This window comes from Gymnodraco acuticeps, unplaced genomic scaffold (assembly GCF_902827175.1).
Source record: "Gymnodraco acuticeps unplaced genomic scaffold, fGymAcu1.1, whole genome shotgun sequence".
Lineage (NCBI taxonomy): Eukaryota > Metazoa > Chordata > Actinopteri > Perciformes > Bathydraconidae > Gymnodraco > Gymnodraco acuticeps.
Window position 1 is genome coordinate 5,124,706 of NW_022990295.1, and position 19,945 is coordinate 5,144,650.

General features: G+C 41.7%; 1 protein-coding gene across 3 annotated transcripts in view; it reads left to right on the plus strand.

Annotated features, from left to right (window-relative positions):
* LOC117549877 (regulator of G-protein signaling 6-like) overlaps positions 1–19,945 on the plus strand; it is a 46,327-nt gene that overhangs the window by 14,625 nt on the left and 11,757 nt on the right. For all 3 annotated transcript variants that reach the window (XM_034221980.1, XM_034221982.1, XM_034221981.1), the window contains exons 3-8: positions 13,691–13,790; positions 14,498–14,548; positions 14,669–14,775; positions 16,150–16,201; positions 16,663–16,727; positions 19,134–19,210. In XM_034221980.1, the coding sequence (XP_034077871.1) occupies positions 13,691–13,790; positions 14,498–14,548; positions 14,669–14,775; positions 16,150–16,201; positions 16,663–16,727; positions 19,134–19,210 (452 nt within the window). The remainder of the gene's footprint in view (positions 1–13,690; positions 13,791–14,497; positions 14,549–14,668; positions 14,776–16,149; positions 16,202–16,662; positions 16,728–19,133; positions 19,211–19,945) is intronic.

Here is a 19,945-nt window from a genome sequence, read left to right on the forward strand (position 1 = left end):
GGGCATGCCTTCCACTTGTATTTTACTACACGGTCTCACCCTCTCAAATAACCGCCTCGGGTGATGTCTGCATGTCATTGGAGTTTGCTTCAAGGCCATCAAATATCATGCATTAACGGTCCGATAGAAGGACACATTGATTCGAGGGGTGTAAATATTGAAAGGCAGGAGTTATGTTGACTTCTAAAGCTATCCTCTCTCTTCTCCTCTGAGATGACTCAACTCCGCAATGACAGAGTTTGTCTCCTGTGTCTCAGACATCAAGAACAGGCTTGTGAGCCCAGCGAGGGACGAGGCAAACCTGGGCTTGATAATGCCTCCTCTCTCCTCTCTCTTCTCTCTGTAACCCAATTACCACCAGGCCTTAAGGAACGGGACCGGCAGCAGTGGCGCGTCAGGGGACGATGCCGACATCAAAGATAGACAGATGGTCCTGAAGTTTTACCACCTCAAACCAATCTACTGCAGATAATATTACTCGATTAGCTGCTGCAGTGTCCCAGATATGAAGCCGGAGTGAAGATATATCCATCAAGAAAGTGGAAAGGATTTAAACCAAACTCAAATTCATGATCACCGCTGTGTAAGAGTAGCTTCCTTGAGCCTCTGAGCTCCTAAGTTGGCAGCAGCAGGCAGGACTGTGCCCAGTCTGAGGCCTCTGTAGGGGCTCTAAACATCCTCCTCCACATCCCTCAGAATAGCACAATGTTATCCACTGCCACTCGCCCGACACTGTCACACCAATGCTGATTTCCACTTTTACATTCTAGCAGCTTACCCCCGTGTTGCATAACAGCGAACATGCTGTGACTGAGAGGCGAGACTCAGATTCCTCCCGTGACTGAGAGACTAGGGGGGGAAAAAGCTGATAAATGATAGGAAACCCTTTCGAAAGAACTACTTTGAAACTGACAGTCAGGCGGATAGTAGCAGATGCTTTTTTCCCCGGCACAATCTGTTTACTTTCTCCGCACCGGGCTGTCATCCTACCTCTCCCTCGCTGTTGTTTTTTCATTACTCCACATGCAAATAGCCTTCCGTTGCTTTTCTTCCCTAATTACAGAGTAGTGGCTGAAAGGATACTGAACCTTATCAGAATCTGGACCTTTACGGTCCCACAGGCATTTAAAATGCAGGTGGTGTGAGAGGTGTTTGCAGGGAGAGTTGCCTTCCTGCATGTAAATTGCCCCTTTTGTAAATGATCGCTAAGGTAAATCTTACTACGGAGTGAACTGCAGGTAATGTAATTCTGTCTCTACGGAGCCAATAACCTTTTGTGGTTTGTTGTAGCTGCGGTTCATTTTTTGACATGTAGTAAAATACAAAGAAAACTGGCGGATGAAAGCATTTGAATGTGCGCCGGCTGATGCCCTTCATTTCAGACCATGTCTCTTTTCAAAAGTAGCCCCTGTATCTGCGTAGACCACTTTGTTCTAGAGTGGACTGTCTATTCAGAGGCAGAGCCGACTCCTGTTTTCCTGGTACTCAAGCCCTTAGCAACCCGTTGAGTATCTAACAACAGACTTTTACAAGAGAGGAGATGATCTTTTTTTGGTCCTCCTTGAGTCTCATCAACAGCAAGGTGACCCGATGAGTCACGCTGGTGTGTGGGTAGGCTCATACTCTTGAGTGTAGCCTGTCTTAGCTAAGCAGCGTTCCCATCTGCATTATACACGTACGTGCAAGAGCTGTGCCAAATCAAAAGCTCTGATTTTAAGTATCTTCTCTTTGATTTGGGAAAGCGTAAAGCAGCTTATTAATTCCTCCCTTTTGAATTTTTTTTTGCCAGAAAGCACTGACGACAAGATTGTCCCTCCTGTCCGAAGAGCTCGATCTGTTAATGTAATTTAGTCAGGCTGGCTTCTTGCCCGTGCCGGAGCCTAACTTGACAAACTTTTAATTGCTTAACTCCTCTTGCCACTGTGTTGCCATGGAAATTGAGAATCTAAGATTACATGCAAAACGACCTGAAATCTCCACATCTCACCCACGTCAGTTACCATAAGGGATACTCATCAGCGCTCTGCGTCCTAACATATGGGTGTGGTTGGCTCAAAGTGAAGCAGCACAGTTTGTGGATGTCAGCATATTCCCCTAAAGGGCATCCAGCTGGGCTATGAAGCTGCAGCTAATTGGAGTCTTTGCACAGTCCCGCACCTCCGGGTGTCTTGGTTAGGACAGGGTCTCTGCTGTGTTGTGGCCACTTTAACTTGAGCTACTATTAATGCGTGGTAAGTGATTAAATTAAACACAAATCCACAGGGTGATACCTGACCTGAGGGAAGAATGTGACTGCAAGTTGTGATTTAACTGTGATGTGTGGTTTACAGGACTAATGTGATCCTGTGAACTTAATCACTACAAATGTGTGTTCACATATGTACTGACAGGAAGCACATGTTGCTTCCTAATGCTCTCAATGTGTTACTTCCTCCTCACGGAAACCTGAAGAAGCCATTTAGCAGAACAATTCAAAGATGCGCTCTAGCATTAATTTAACCTTCAGCAGGCTTTTCTCGAAAGTAACGCAACCCAAAGAGCCCAGATTTGATTGCATTTAATTCCTTTTTTCCCACATTCAAACAATTAAGATTAGTGCATTCACAATCCATCTCCACTAATGATTACTGGGATTACATATGAAAGGTATTGGCAACAGGGAAAATGGCTCCACTGGAGTGTAAAAGCAATGTTTTTCCTGCCGCAGGACATAATGGGAAAACAGTTGTTTATTGCAGACGAGAAACGCCTTTCCCTGCAGGGCGTTCCTGTGGAAATGGCAATTTGGAGAAGAGATGGATCAGTGGATGTATCTCTTTCAGAACATAGTTGATGCCTCACTGAAATGCAATATTAGACATAGCAGGTGATTAGTCGTTTTTTTTAAGGGGAAATGCCAAGAGCCTTCGAGCAAGTGTTTATGTCTTTGTGTTCATGCTGCACACATGACTGTACGTGCATGTCAGCATGTGCAAATGTGATTCATTCACACGTCTCCAGAGCAGTATAAGTTTTCAAACATCACGCTCGGTTGGTAAAGCTTTTCCATTCTGCCGTGTCGCTCCTGTCAGTGTCGTCTCCCCCGTGTGTCAGCTCCAGCTGAGAGGCAGCTCCCTCATCATGACTCGGCATGCTAAGAAAGTGGGATGGTGGTGGCAGTTGGGTGGAGGAAGGGGGGGGGGCGGGTCTTCTCTCTCCAGCAGGCTTTATTCTCACCTTGTTCCCCAAGGCTCCACAACACCAGCTGGAACTCGCTTAATTATGGGCACAGCATGGCACAGAGGTCAATATGGTGCCCAAAAAGAGTGCTGTGGCCGTGGGACAGGTTTTACTTTGAAGAAGTTTTTTCATAATATCCGGAAAACAGCACATAATGTCTGCATGTAATCTCAATGTAATTACTTTCAAATTAAAGATGTTGTGACCTTTGTAATACAAAGAAAAGTGGCTTGAGGACAAAATAAGTTCAGAAGAATTGAGAAACTGGGAAGAATCTGGTCTTCTTTTGTAAATTAGGTTGACAGTGAATGAGGAGAAACGTTAATGCCATTTTATTTTCAATGACAGGGACTTAAACAACTAGAAATAACAGCAGTTTATTGTTATCTGTTGAAGAGTGACAGTCAACGAATGCAAAGTCAAATGTGTTTTGTTAAAACAACGAATAAGAAAGAGTTTTTGGTATGTAGCAATGCACAGTTTTAGGAAATAAAACTGACATTTATGTGAGTATGTTTGGACAAATAAAATGTATAGAAAGAAAGTTCAATCAGTACATTTTTTTAAATGTTTTTTAATTTGTCATTAGAGTTAAAAAGGAAAGGGCAATTGAGATAATAAGAGAATTAAAGTATATAAAGAAGTTCATTAAGGTTTGGAGTCAATTGACACAGAAATTCACTTGAGGCAAATTACATAAGTACAAACATTTGACATCATTTGAAACAAAGACAAAGTACAGTAGTTGCTTCAGATTCTCTCTTCTAAACCATCAACGTGCATGTTAGACCCAATTCCAACTAAGCTGTTGAAGGAAGTTTTTCCATTAATTAGCACTTATTTATTAAATATTATGAATATGTCTTTATTATCAGGCTATGTTCCACAATCATTCAAAGTAGCAATGATAAAACCGCTTCTTAAAAAGCACAACCTCGATCCAGAGGTTTTAGCCAACTATAGACCTATTTCTAATCTTCCGTTCCTCTCAAAAATTCTTGAGAAAGCGGTCGCAAAACAGTTGTGTGATTACTTAAAAAACAATGATTTATTTGAAGCTTTTCAGTCTGGCTTTAGAACACATCATAGCACAGAGACAGCTCTGGTTAAAGTCACAAATGACATTCTAATAGCCTCTGACAAGGGACGTGTCTCTATTCTTGTTTTGCTCGATCTCAGTGCTGCATTTGATACTATCGACCATGATATCTTATTGCAAAGACTAGAGCACTTAGTTGGCATACAGGGAACTGCTTTAGACTGGTTTAGGTCCTATCTATCTGAACGCTCTCAGTTTGTACGTGTCAATGATGAATCTTCCACGCAAACCAAAGTTAGCCATGGAGTGCCACAGGGCTCAGTGCTCGGACCTATTTTGTTCACATTATATATGCTTCCGTTAGGCAATATTATAAGGAATCATTCTGTAAACTTTCATTGTTATGCGGATGATACTCAACTATATTTATCAATCAAGCCTGATGAAATTAATCATCTAAATACAATTCAAGACTGCCTTAAGGACTTAAAAACGTGGATGACCTTAAACTTTTTGATGTTAAACACGACCAAAACTGAAGTTATTGTACTTGGCCCGAAGAATCTACGAAACAAATTATCTAAGGATATACTAACTATGGATGGCATTAATTTGGCCTCCAGTGAGACTGTAAGGAATCTTGGTGTTATATTTGATCAGGATTTATCCTTTAATGCCCACATAAAATCAATTTCAAGGACCGCCTACTTCCATCTACGTAACATTGCAAAAATCAGGCATATCTTGCCTCAAAACGATGCAGAGAAACTAGTCCATGCATTTGTTACTTCAAGGCTGGATTATTGTAACTCTTTATTATCAGGGTGTACCAAGAAGTCAGTCAAGTCGCTTCAGCTGATTCAAAATGCTGCGGCTCGTGTACTAACCAGAGTTAGGAAAAGGGACCACATTACTCCTGTTCTGGCTGCCTTACACTGGCTCCCTATAGAACACAGGATAGAATTTAAAATTCTTCTTCTCGCCTACAAAGCCCTTAATGGGCAGGCGCCATCTTACCTTAAAGAACTCATTATACCCTACTGTCCTACTAGGGCATTGCGTTCCAAGATTGCAGGGTTGTTGGTTGTTCCTAGAGTCTCTAAAAGTACAATGGGAGCCAGAGCCTTTTCTTATCAAGCTCCACATTTGTGGAATCAGCTTCCAGTTTGTGTTCGGGGCGGCAGACACCCTATCCGTTTTTAAGAGTGCGCTTAAGACCTTCCTTTTTGATAAAGCTTATAGTTAGGGCTGATTAGATCCAGCCCCTAGTTTTGCTGATATAGGCTTAGTTTGTCGGGGGACATCTTACTTCTTCCTTCTCTCTGTCTATACCTGTGTACTCTCATGTTCCGATTAACCCAGCTTCCCCAAATGTCTTTCTTTTTGGTGTCTATATACGCCGGGATCCGGAGTCATGGATGATCCTGCGCTCCTCTGTCCTGGATCGCGAGCCCTGGATCTTGAGTCGTGGCTGTGGTCCTGGATCATAGGTCCTGGATGGATATCCTCGTGGATTCATCTTCCTATTATACACACATGCATTTCCAAACATTTGGACTACCTATGTTGCAAATGTATTATCTTTCAATTTACACACGGCATCTATTGCACGTCTGTCCGTCCTGGGAGAGGGATCCCTCCTCTGTTGCTCTCCCTGAGGTTTCTCCCATTTTTTCCCTTTAACTGTGGGTTTTCTTCGGAAGTTTTTCCTTGTACGATGTGAGGGTCTAAGGACAGAGGGTGTCGTATTGTCATACTGATATTTTGTACAAACTGTAAAGTCCACTGAGACAAATGTAACATTTGTGATATTGGGCTATATAAATAAACATTGATTGATTGATTGATTCAGTCCGTTATAATAAGGTACAGTACTACAGTAAATCCAGCCAGGCTTCAGGAGATGGAGGCTTCTCCACATCTCAAACAAAGCCAATAAAAGGTTTATATACTTATATAGTATATTTGTTTAATGGGATACACTACACGAAAACCATTTACCAACAGATGTTACCAGTTTTCTGGAATTGTACATTTGAATATGCAAATGAGGCATTATCTTATATATGCATACATCAGCAAAAGAAAAATCTGAACATTGGATGAATCAAGGTCCACTTATTTTTTTCATTTTGTTGACATATAAATTATAAATATGATATGTTACTAGAAACAAAAACATTATAAATGTAATATTTAATATTCTTTAAATTATATAAACCTTTGTAAAAACCTTTTTGAATATAGATATATATATGGATAGGAATGAAGCTGGACTGATCAAACCTTCAGAGTGATTTAACTGACTCATTAAACTGTGAATATGAACAGTTTCTGCGCTAAGGTCAGATGATGAATAACCATTCACTACAGTATCTCCATTTATGGTTGAAGGTTAACTAAGTTAGCATTTATTCATATTTAATCAGACTCTGGAGGATTACAGTGCCAGAATTGGAAATTATTTTGAATGTCACTGTGATATTTGAGACTTATTTAAGATAAATGGGAATGTTAATTTCTCTGCAGATATAAATAAAAGAAGAAATCCTGCGCTCGCTTTATCTTTCTTATTTTTTCGGGACATTTTGTGATTCTGCTGCTGTGTTTCCACTGAGCAGTGAAATCCAGCCGGATTGTTCCATTTATAATAGCATTATGCATAATGTAAGACAGTCCTCTAATGAATCATGAAAACAATACATTTAAATATGGTTGTGTTGTTGTTTGTGTTCTAATCTTTGAATATGGAGTTGCCCAGGATTTCCTGTTATAATGAGAAACTAATATAAGGCTTCTGAGTACATTTAAAACGCAAATGACTCTTAGGTAGCTTAAAGGGGACCTATCATGCAAAATGCACTTCTGTACGTTTTTTATACATGGATATGTGTCCCCGGTGTGTCAGGGAACTCACCAAATGTCAGAAAACACAACCCTCTCTCTTTTCCTCCATACCCAAATCTCTAAAAACAGATCTGATACAGACACATACAGATTTGAAATATCTCTGACGTCAGAAACGAGGAGCTCCGCCTATATGGGTAACTCTCCACCTATCAGGAGGAGACAGCCACGGCCGTTGCCGTTCGAAAGCGCTGGAGACGCTGTAATGCATATGCCAGGCCTGTAGGTGGCGCTGTAGTCTGCCACAAAAGCAGCGAAGAAGACTTCTCACAGATTCAGCCCTTACAAAAACAGGGCTAAAAAAGAGCAAATAGAGCGAAATGAGGCATGGCTAAAATGCATGATCTGTTTGGTATTTTGAAAAAAAAAACTTTGCAGACATGTTTTATATAGGTATGGCCCTACAATATATTATTCAAATATAGCATGATAGGTCCACTTTAAAGCACTAATGAAAACAACAGTTTAAATTATTTTACACTAGTAAATGTATTATGGCTGCTTTAGGTGTTTGACAATGCCCTTCAAACTTTAGCAGACTTTAAACTTTGCAGGGCACATCACTCTTCCATCTTCATTCAGACATTTATTTTTTCTCCCGTCACCTGGACACGTGTCCTCACAGACCCCATTGTCTTTCAACTGTGACAAGTGTGCCTGAGCCTCACTGATGACTGCTTAATCATTAATGGAGCTATTACCGCCTGATACATCTTTAAACAGCAGCTGTCTCATTTCTAAAGGCGGTTTTTAATAGCTTCATCTGTGGCCATTTCTGGAAAAAGAGGCACAGGGTTTCACATTGTAGGAGAAATGAATGTATCCTCACATCCGGCCTACATACCAGAGCCTAACACGTAGCATTCAGTTAATTGATTTATGATTAACGTTGCTGTCATTTATGTCCTTTTGTCCTATGATCTTGATTAAGACATTAGAGCGCTTAAGCTTGTCCTGACATTAATGTGTACTAAATGTTTTTTTTCTCAACTGATGACCGTCATTTTTTGGTGTTCACCTCTACAGTAGCTGCTTATTCACATTGTCCCTACACCCTCGTACACGCATCATTATGTGCTACTGCTGCCCTCAAAGCCATTAAAGATAAGATGGACAGCGTACACACACAGATACACAGACACAGTCATGCAATGGTACAAATATACACACGTGTGTAGCAAATGCAAACATACAGTGGCAAGATACACAAGTGTTCTCCTGATAATCATTTATAGAGCTTGGTGGCGAGGGGCAAAGTGCTGTTATCGCATGCTAGCAGCAATTTTCATCCCTCCAAAAGCCCTCCACACCAAGCTGCAAACACCATTAGCTCGTACATGCAGGAGATACGATGTGCACTTTATGTAGCTGCGCCAAGTACTTCTTGTCGGCTGTCATCCTATGGAGAGATAATGAGTTCTCCTTTTCCATAGTGCCATACCCAGGCCAAAGTCCATTATTGCATGAGAACAAAAGGACTAAATCCTTTGCATGTTGCTGTGTCCCAGGGGATTTGAGGAGTCCTTCAGAGTTGGACCGAGCCGAGGGGATTTCAAAGCCATTTTTCTGCCATATTTTTTCGCTCGGAAGGTTTGTCTTTATAGGCAGGATTGTGATGTTCTTCCGTGCTAATCTGTTGCACCCTTCATTGTGCTCATGTAAAACAGTTGATGCTCACATGTAGGCGAAAACAGGCCTGAAATACCAAGGCTCTGTTCTCTGCGAGAGATTTATCAACAAGAGTTGAAGCAGTAATTCTGCATAGTGGATGTTCAATAATTCATGCCAAGACACTCTCTCAAGCTTATGGTGAGAGATTGGTAATTGTCTTGCCACGCAGGGCTCTTTGCCACCTCTGCATTATGGGTCTTATTAAATCCATATGCATCTTGATGGAGCTGTGGCTCAGTGGATAGAGTGCTGGACTTCAAATCAGGGAGTACCAAGTTCGAGTCCCACTGCAGTCAGCATGTTGTTGTGTCCCTGGGCAAGACACTTCACCCCAAATTGCTCCTGTGGGGATTGCCCACAGTATTGAGTATGTAAGTCGCTTTGGATAAAAGCATCTAACAAGTGACATGTAATGTAATGTAATTTATGGGGCCGTGTGTATAAATCATCCATGTAATGCTTTGCTGGGAGGATGATTACCTATTGTGAAGTTGGTTTAGTAAATGTGCCGTCAACTGCTTACTTACCTTTACAAAATTAATGTAGATGTTTTTGTGTAAATGTTACAGAATGTTGTAGGACTACACTTAATCCAAAAGTTGGTTGAATACGAAGTTGACAAGAGACCCAGAAAGTACATTTTACAGGTAAAATACTAATTGACAGGTCATTCTTTCCAGTAGTTGCTGAGATTTTTCAGTCCCAACCAACATTAACCATTCAGAGAGACGAGCATGGTTTGTAATTTAAACAAAGCAAACACGTACTGTAAACAGGTGCGATTTTAAAACTATTACATGTCTTAGAGCCTGTCTTTCCGCCACAGTGGTGGGTGTTCACTCGTATGTATGCAGTGTTAAAAGATGAATGGACAGCGAAAGGGAAGAAGAAAGAGAGAAGAGGGTCCAGAAGTGGCACGAACTGGAGCACAGCGGGATGCGGTGCGCCTGTGATCGTGACTTGAGAAGAACTGTAAATGTGGTGTGAGAAGGAGGGAACATGCTTTATAGCCTGATGAGAGAACAAGTAACATGTAAAAAGGCCTTTTACAATTTTCAGTGTGCTGAGGCTGTGAGATGAACCCTTGAAATCCACCTAATCAGCTCTGTCATACTGTAGCAGCGTGTGTGTTTGATTGTGTATGTGTGAGAGCATCTGAGTGTGCCTAATACCTACTAGACAGATGCTTAGGGAGCCATAAAGAATTTAATAGCCAGCACAACCTCCTTAGCAGCGACTGTTCTGTGAATTGTTGGCTGCAAGTGTGCAAAATAAGGATCTTTTTGACTTGGATTGATTTCTACAGCAGAGCACTGACCGCTCACATCAATACAGGACCTGACTTGACTGCTTATCCTCTATAAACAACCGCACCAACATAAAAACATAATGGATGTCCTCGTACATGTGTGTCCATGTCTTTGAGTGACTTGATGTTGTCTTGTTTTCTCGCTTGTGCTCTCCCTGGTGATCAGTGCTGAGCTGGGCCTAATTTTAGGTGTGTGATGTGTGATGTGTTTGAGGCTTTGGCTGTGTCGGAGGTGTGATGTTTATCTCTGCCTCTGGAGGATAGCTCTGACAGCCTTTTTCAATTGACCAAAGCTTCTGATAAAAGCCCTTGTTAAAGATAAATAAATCACCCCAATGTGTTGCTATATTACTGTGCGAGTGTGTGACCCATTTAAGGACTGAGCTTCATAGAGTGCACATGGTGTCACTTTAGATTACTATCAAAACCATATACAGTATGTTTTAATTCAAGTGTTTGGCCTCATTTTGGATCTTCACCAGTATTAAAATGGCTTCAGGTCGATTCCCAGAATCACTAGTGAAGTGTCCACTCTGTATTACATATTTCAAAACCATAAAGTTGATATCTGTAAAAAAAAAAAAAAATGATGTCCAGTTTGTGAGGTCCCCGAAACTAGTATGTTGTCCTGAGTGGTCTCCTAAATTTGAAATTTGAAATCTGAAGAATTCCATCATAGCAACAAACCATTGAAGAACAATCTCCAACTAGAAAATGCAATTCCTGAAGAAATTGCTAGGGGGAATGCTTTATGCTGAAAAGCTGACGCTAAACTGCTATGCTGAAATGTAATGTGTAAGAAGAAAGTGAATAATTTAGACTGAAATGATACATGAACAGTGAGGGCTTGAATGTGTGATAAGAGAAGAAAAGAAAGTAAAAAGGCTTGGAAAAGCAGCAGAATATTTGAACCACAAACTTTTTAACTAACTTGATGGCGAATGATCTGTCATCATGGCAACGGTATTTGATAACACCCCATAATACGCTTAGATGTGTTGATGGTTGCATCGTTACCAAACCTGTGAAGTTTTGGGCCGTTTGGAGCATTTTCACTGAAGTTATGAGAAAACCGCGTTTCATGTCGAGCATTGTGTTGCCATGGCAACATCATTTGATGAAACCCCATAATACGCTTAAATGTGTTGATGGCTGCATCGTTACCAAACCTGTGAAGTTTTGGGCCGTTTGGAGCATTTTCACTGAAGTTATGAGAAAACCGTGTTTCATGGTGACCATTGTGTTGCCATGGCAACGGCATTTGAAGAAATCAGAAAACTATCATGTAGATGTCTTCACAGCTGGACTGTTAGCATACGTGAAGTTTGAGCACTTTTTGACAATTTTCATAGGAGTTATAGCAATATCGTGTTTTATTGCAAGGGATGTGTTGCCATGGCAACAGCTTTTGAGGAAAACTCACTAATGGCACATAGACATGTTGAGGACTGGACCATTAACTGTCATCTGAAGTCTGGTGGTGTTTTGACCATTTTCATATAAATTACGACAACATCGTGATTTTTGACGAGGGATGCGCTTCCATGGAAACAACCTATGGTGAGATCTCAGATTTGGCGTAAAGCTGTTGAGGCATGGACCGGTGATATACAAGTGAAAATTGTGGGACGACCGGACCGTGTCCATTGGAGCTACAGCGACATCGTGTTTTATGGCGAGGGATGCGTTTCCATGGCAACAGCCTATGGTGAGATCTCAGATTTGGCGTAAAGTTGTTGAGGCATGGACCGGTGATATACAAGTGAAGTTTGGGGGACGATCAGACCGTGTCCATTGGAGTTACAGCGACATCGTGTTTTAAGGCGAGGGATGCGTTTCCATGGAAACGGCATATGATGACACCCCATAATTGACGTAGAGCTGTTGAGGGCAGGACCATTAACTATTATCTGAAGTCTGCTGCTGTTTTATGGCGAGGGATGCTTTGCCATAGTAACACCACATTACTGCACATCAGATTTGATGTAGAGCTGTGTTAGCCATTATCTGAAATCTGCTGCTCTGAGCATGTCAGTTGGAGTTATGACATCATCCTGTTCCATGACACAGGTGTTTATATTTGAGCTAGACATGTCCAGAGATCAAAGGTTTCCATGGTGATGTGCAGTAATCAGTGAGAGGAGAGCATTTTCATTGTTCTGAATGAGAGATAAACCTCTTACATGTGAACGTTTTGTTGAAGAACCGTAACAGATTTCGGTGAAATTTCAAAGCGTGAAACATGTCAAGGAACTTGAGCATCTGAAGTGTACTTTTGGTGTACTTTCGGGTTAATAATGTGGCCTTTTTGGCAGATTAACTAAAGGTGTGCGGCTGCTGTGGTGGGGAAAGATGAGGCTGAACTTACAATGGGGTTTAATGGAGACATGTTGAAAGTTTTTGTCCCTTCATGCCCTCAAGAGGCATTTTGTTTAATTATTTTGCATAATTTTTTTTTATTTTTCAAGCTACGGGATGTTTTTCTACATTTCTCAAAATTAAATCTGTCCTCCACTCTAGCTGTGACATCACGCACTCTAAAATCTGAAGAAGGCCTCTTTACCAAGGTCTGAACAATGTTTAATATCTCTAAAAGTACGAATCATATTTAAAAGTTGTGTTACAAGAATGTCAGAAAGATGTGTAACATATTAAAGTTAACGTTTCTGAGTGAAAGTATGAAGGAACAGTTAGCAGTTGAAGTCGCATGAAGATTTTTCAAGTCTGAAGAGTTTCTCCATTGACTTCCATGTTAAAAATTTGATGAATTATGGGATGTATCTCTGGAATTAGGAAAGTTATGAATAAGAAAAGTAATAGTCATCGATTCCCGACCGAGCTGAACGTTTTGATGTTTGAACGATGTTTCTGCGATGTGGAATGTGGGAGCAGAAGAGGCGTAAAATAACCCTGCGGAATAATAATAAATAATTGTGTGCATAGCACAACAAGTAGTTGGAATGCTGTATCAGCATTCACACTCAAATATGCAGTTACCCTGGTTTAGTATCTTTGAGCTCTTTGTTTTGGTTTTACAGGCTCTATCTTTTTATTTACTCTCACTGCGCTCATCAACCTTGGCACAAAGCTGTTCTCAGTACAAATACTCTGATGAAGCCGTTGTATCATTCCTGAACAGCAAACAGCAGCTGCACAATGCTAGCAACATACAGATATATATATATATATATATATATATATATATGTATATATATGAAGGATGGAAGTATTACAATTAATTGATTTAAAAAACGGATGCGATGAAAATGCATGTTAATTAAAAAATGCAGCATTAACAATAGATGTGAAATGAAAATGGAAGGATCAATTATCAAGTGATTTGATTAATTTAAATCCGATTTGATCAAAGCAGTCATGTTTCATCATTTTCCCCGTGTTGCATAACAAAATGTCAGTTGATGCAGTTGAATGAAGTATGGAATCACATTTTTGCCTTGAAAACTAATAAAAGTGTCCTTCATTGAGTGTTTTTCTCTTCTATCACTGTGATGAGTTGTAAAAATCTCCCTCTGTCCTCCACACAGATCGAAGACATTGTTACACGAATACAAGATGAGAAAGCAGGAGGTGTAGCCATCCGGACTGTCAAAAGCTTCCTCTCCAAGATCCCCAGCGTGGTGTCAGGTGAGTACTTGTATGTGAAGAGATAGTGTCTGGACATGCCTGTTTACTGTATGTGGCTGCGTGTGATACCACATCAACATATGCTGCAGTATCTTGTATTTCTTCCTAAATTAGTGTTTGCCTTACTTACCTACTTGATGTGCTTGATGTAGGTGTGTGTGTGTGTTTTGTTCAGGATCAGAAAAGCAAATATTACCTTTTAGGCTAATTTAAATGGCTGCCGCTGAGGAAACAGCCTGTGGTGTGACGCTGCCCTTGTCACACTTCTCCTTCTCCTCTCGCCTGTGTCCATCTGTGTGAATGCCCTGTACTCCTTCATGTGTTGGTGTATCGTGTATGCTTGTGTATGACATGAGTCACCAGTGTTGGACGACGAGGTCGCTCCCGCTCTCCCAAAGGTTGTTTCGGAGTCACTGCTACACATTTCTCCCCCCGCGCCCAATGGCTGCGCTATCTTGCTCAATAGCCTCTGCCAAAGCACAGATATCCGGCCAAACATCATGCTGTCCAGGAGCAGAGAGAGACAGGACTACTAACCTGTGAACATCATGTTACATTTAGACAGCTTCCACTCACGGCCTTGAACAGGGACGGATCACAAAGACTTCCTCGAAGCTCATTTGTGTTTTTGGATTGCTGCTTTTGTCGAAACTACTGCACATGTAGGACTGTGATGTCACTTCTTCTAACTGATTCTTTGAATACAGGAGCGGACATTGTCGCTTGGCTGATGAAAAACCTCTCCATTGAGGACATAGGTAAGCCCGCTGAGAAATTTGTCATAACATGCGAGCACAATAGAGCTCAATTGAAGAGGAAAGCAATTTGAACACCCCCCCACTTCCTCCTATCTGTGTGCTTTTCTCTCATGTCCACAGCTGAAGCCATCCACCTCGGGAGTTTGGTCGCTGCCCATGGCTACATCTTCCCCATCTCTGACCATGTATTGACCCTTAAAGATGATGGAACCCTTTATCGCTTTCAGGTACGGGAACACTCACCGTGGGCAAACCCTTGGTATGTTTAAGCAGGCCTTTTAAATATCCAATTATCAGATGATGGTAGTTTATCAAGAGGGATGTGTTTATAGCTTGATGCTCATGATACCAAGCCTTGCTAAGCCTATTACTCACCCCACCAAGGTCGATATTGTCTATCCCTGTTGGACGCTGCGTCAGAGCAGGATGTGGGCCGCAGAACGGGGCCCACAGGCCGCCGCGCAGCTTCTCAGAGGGGTGTTTTTTATTTTTATTTTGCTACATCCTATCCAGCATGAATTTTGACAGATCCCTCTGACGGCTAACGGGCTCCACGGTGACTCAATACTGTGACCGGGACATTGGGATCTTAATTCTGGCCAGCTACACTCGGCAGGCTTCCAGATGGGGAAAGCACATAGTTTGCTCCACGCTGGCTCTGCACTTTTTTACCATCACCAGCCCCCCCATCCCTACTCCTCCCACTCAATATACCTCTGAATGCATTTATCTTCACCTCTATTGCTCAGGATTAAAAACCATTATTGTGCCTGAGTAGAGAGCCAGCATGTGTCACACTGGCTCATTCAGAGGGGGCTAAAAATATTCCCTCTGATGTTGTCGTGATGCAACAGGCCCACGTCATCAGAACATAAAAAGAATTCACGGTGCAAATTAAATGCATCGGCTAATATCCATGGCCGGGCTGTAAGGCGTAGTGACGGGGGATGTTTTGTTTGCTGGTCTATAAATAGATACTATTCTGGCTGAAGACCCAGATTTAATGACAACTGTATTCTGTTTATAACAAATTCGCTTTTTTGGAGCACGCAGTGAAGGCTTACAGTTAAACTCTCTCCTCTCTGCAAATGATAACGCTGATGAGTGCATGTTAACCTTTTTGTCCGTTACACTTAAACAAGCACATTTATCAGCGTTAGCGTCTGCTCCTAGGCTAATTACCGTTATGAGTAATAGTGGGAATGATATATGTGGTTGAATACCACCAACTTCTAATTCTGCTCCGTTATTAAGAATGCATGTTGGATGTGAGTGATCTATTATTAATAGAATCGGGAATGAACTTTGAATGTGTAATATCAGTTGCAATAGACAATTAAATATGGATAGAGAGAAAATAGCTACCATTGCTCCCCAGATAGTTTATGTGCAGCACACGGACGTCAAGGATCATCATCAAACAATGAGGCGTCTTTCCACTTGGCGTGTGGAAGTGCAGAGGGAGCGTGGGTGGTGGGAGGACTGAGAATCCAACATTCAAATTGGAGAATATTATTGTTTATCTAGACACTTATGGCAAGTAAAGAATGTAATTTGGATTGTTTGAGTAAATAAACAAACTCTGATTCTGTTTTCATCAGTCTCCTTACTTCTGGCCTTCAAACTGCTGGGAGCCGGAGAACACAGACTATGGTGAGTGACACACGCTCTCAGTTTTTCTGTCTTTCGACAAACTAGTAAGTTGTCGCGAATGCCTTCAGTTGTCTCTCTGAAACACAACTCACACTGTAGTTCTGTTGTTGATACTCTCTGAGTATTGATCCAGAGGGCCATTCCCTGTAATGTATCTGGCCCTCGAGGAGCCCCCACTACACAGAATCCTGCGGGATAAGATTAACTAAACAAAATAAAGGAGCTGCTATGACTGTCTGCATGGCATTTACTCAAGGCTTGTTATTTCCGAAGGCAACACGCCGCTGCCTGCTCCAGCAAAACATTCATTAGTGGTACTTCACACAGCTGAGACCTCAGTAAAAAAAGAAATCCATTGGAGATTTTCCTTTTTTATTTTGCAGCTACAAAGCAGATAACCCATCTGATTAACTCTGTTGCCCTTTTCATGTCTCACTCTCTCTCCCTTTCCTCCCCTCCAGCCATTTACCTGTGCAAGCGCACCATGCAGAATAAGGCCAGGCTCGAGCTAGCTGACTACGAAGCCGTAAGTACACTTTCGTTTTTGGTTTAGCGATTGCTGGGAAGCTCTCAGTTCAGTGCTCTTACAGTGTCTGGAGCATACTCTGATGACACTCTGAATTTCCTGTTTTCTTGCTGAAAAACAGAAGAGCTGTAACAATATCCTCTGGGGCCTCGAAAGGCCAAAATCCATTCAACCCTGCAGAAAGCCATTATCGAATCACAGACATTAAATCAAATCTGTCAAAGGTCATTCTTATTTTTGCAGGAGCACCATTTTTCAGAATTCAATGCAGTCATTTACTGGCCCCAAATACAAATATCTATGACCTACTTGGCATTTGCAGATCAATATAGCCCCAAGAGGGGCATTACTGCACTGCTGATCTCCTGCTGATCCACAATAGCAATCCATCGCACTTTGATATTCTCAATTACTGTGCAACTATTGTCCAGCAGACTTCCTTCCCTTCCTATTCAGGTCACTTTATGCCTCCAGGCCTCATTGCTCTCACTGTTAACATCATGCTACTTTGTACTCCGAATATTTGTTTCCCTTTTATAATGAGGCCGTGTACAGTCTATGACAGCTTTGAGTTGGTATGCAGCTCTGATGTGTATATGGATTTGTGGAAAGCTTTTATTTCTTTTTCTCCTGTATGTATCATGTATGTCCTATGCATCTCAATTAAGACTTTATAATATGAGTCACAATATTTTTTGGTAATCCGCCTCACATTCGAGATGATTTCCAAAAATTTACCTGACTGAATAAGCACTTAAAGGTCCCATGTCATGGCCATTTCTACTAATGCATAATTCCATTGTTGAGGTCTACTAGAATAGATTTACATTGTTCAATGTTCCAAAATCACATTGGTTTCTCATACAAAAAACTGACATTGCGATTTTTTCCCCCCTGCGATATATATTGCGATATGAAAAAATACAGGAATTGTCCACAAACCATCCTTTCTTGAACTTTAATGCTATACAATTGGTATTTTTCTAACTATATTTAACCGGATGAAGGATTTTAGTCACGGACGTCTGGATCAGAGCAACAAGCTGAGCGAGCTTGGTTAGCAGCGCCGAACTGCCTTGGAGAAACACATGAAACTACTTTATTCAGTGTTTTTACCTTTAATCACCGGGTCCGTTTGCTTTGGAGATTTGACTGTGATAGGTGGTTTGCTGTGCATGCAAAGCCTGCATGTCACTCACTCAAGTACCCCTGACATGAGAGCTGTGCAAGTTTTCCTTTTGTAGCAAGCAGCAAAAGAATTGTAACATGACGTGTTTGAGTTAATTTGCCTACTTAATATCGCACGTCCTAAAATAAAAAATTGTTTTAATTGCACGTCCTGCGATGTCAATATCGCGCATGCGCATATCGCGATTATCGTCACGACACGATATATCGTGCAGCCTTAATGTGTATTATGTGTTACAATGGCGTTTGTTAGCAACCAGAAAACACCAGTAATGACAAACAGATGAGAATGCTGCGTGGGGTCTGGGTGCCGTGTTGGCGGGACGTTGCGGGGCTCGCTGCTCCGCCTTTTGAGGCGGACAGTGTGAGCTGGATTACTGGTGTCCTTTCCTGGTTGCTGCGTGTGGTCTGCGAGACAGCGAGACACCGCGGAGCCTGAGCCTGAGCTCAGTGTGTGTGTGCGGAGCTCCGCAATACCGCGGCTGAGAAAATATAAGGCTGAGTGAGTGTGTGTGTGTGTGGAGCTCCGCGGATTGGTCCATTTGGACTTCGTTACGTCAATAGGACCCGGAAGGAAAAAATGGAAAAAGAAAAATCTCCAACGAGGCGTTCTGGAGCAGCATAGACACGTCTTCTCTGTGTTAGAGTTTTACTCGCTACAGGGTGTACTTTGAGGGTTTGTGACTTTGCAGACCGTTTACATGCATAAAAAGCTACATAACACACAAGGGGACGGGTGATAACTGGAAAAGCATGACATGGGACCGTTAACCCCTGTAAGGATTACATTAATGAAATATAAAATGTTGATTAGCTTTAAAAGTGTTAGCAAGCAGATTTCCCTTTGAAACTTTAAGCAGAATCAGGATAGCTGTTTCCTGTTTCCAGTCTTTATGCTAAGCTAACTGGCGGTGTAGCTTCATATTCACAGTACAGAAGGTAAAGTGGTGTCGATCGTCTTATTTAACTCTCCAAAAGACGGTGAAAAATACATATTTCCTAAAATGTACAATGATTAGCTCAATAGCGTATTTGTGCCTATGAATAACACTTTTCATTAGAATTACTGTGTAGTATCAGTCGCTCAGAAACACGTTAGTGAGAAGTCACCCCATGCCGTCAGCGCTGGCCATCACATTGAATGAATAATGTAATCATCTTAAGGCCTTGAATTCAAAAAGCCCTCTCCCCTCACGCTGTGCTGATTGGTTCCACCAGGAGAACCTCGCCCGGCTGCAGAGGGCTTTCGCCAGGAAGTGGGAATTTATCTTCATGCAAGCTGAGGCTCAAGTCAAGTGAGTATGTGAGAGCGTACATGTCGGTATAAACCATTTCCTCCTGACGTCAGAGTCATGCTAACATGACACACTTACAGCAGGATATAAAAAGATCAGGTTTACATTCATACTAACCTTTGGATGCATGCATTATTTGTTATTTCCCCAAGGAATGGAAACAGTTTGCACAGTGTGCATTGTCCATAGGGGGAAATGCTTTTTTTCATTTACTGTTTTTATGCGCTGTTTTGACTGCAGGGTTTCATGCATTAAACACAGCAAGCATCCTCCTTATGGAATTGAACACACACATTTCTGCCTAATTTCTATCTCTTAGCAAGACTTCCATCTGGTGGCTTGCATGTGTAAACACAGCACTGATATCTCATGCATTTCAGTGAGAAAAGAGCCTTCTTCTTCTAGAAAATGTGTTAAAAATGGTCATTGTATAGCGGCAAATCTATAGTTCAAGTGAGGGGAGGCAATAACTCTCCTTACGCCTGGGGAGCAAACCATAATCTGACGAGGGCCGATTAGTAAATGTCCGTTATGTAATAGATCGGGCCAAACAGAGGCGAAACCAGACATCGCTTAGTGAGGCGGCAGACAGTTCAAGACCTATACTCTTTAGCCTTTTCCTCCCTAGTCTGCGCTGCAAGTGGTATTTACATAAATGTGGCTTAAATATGGGGCCTGATTTATTGTGTTTGACTTGGTATTTCAGAGGAACATGCTCTATTTTTAAGTGTCCTG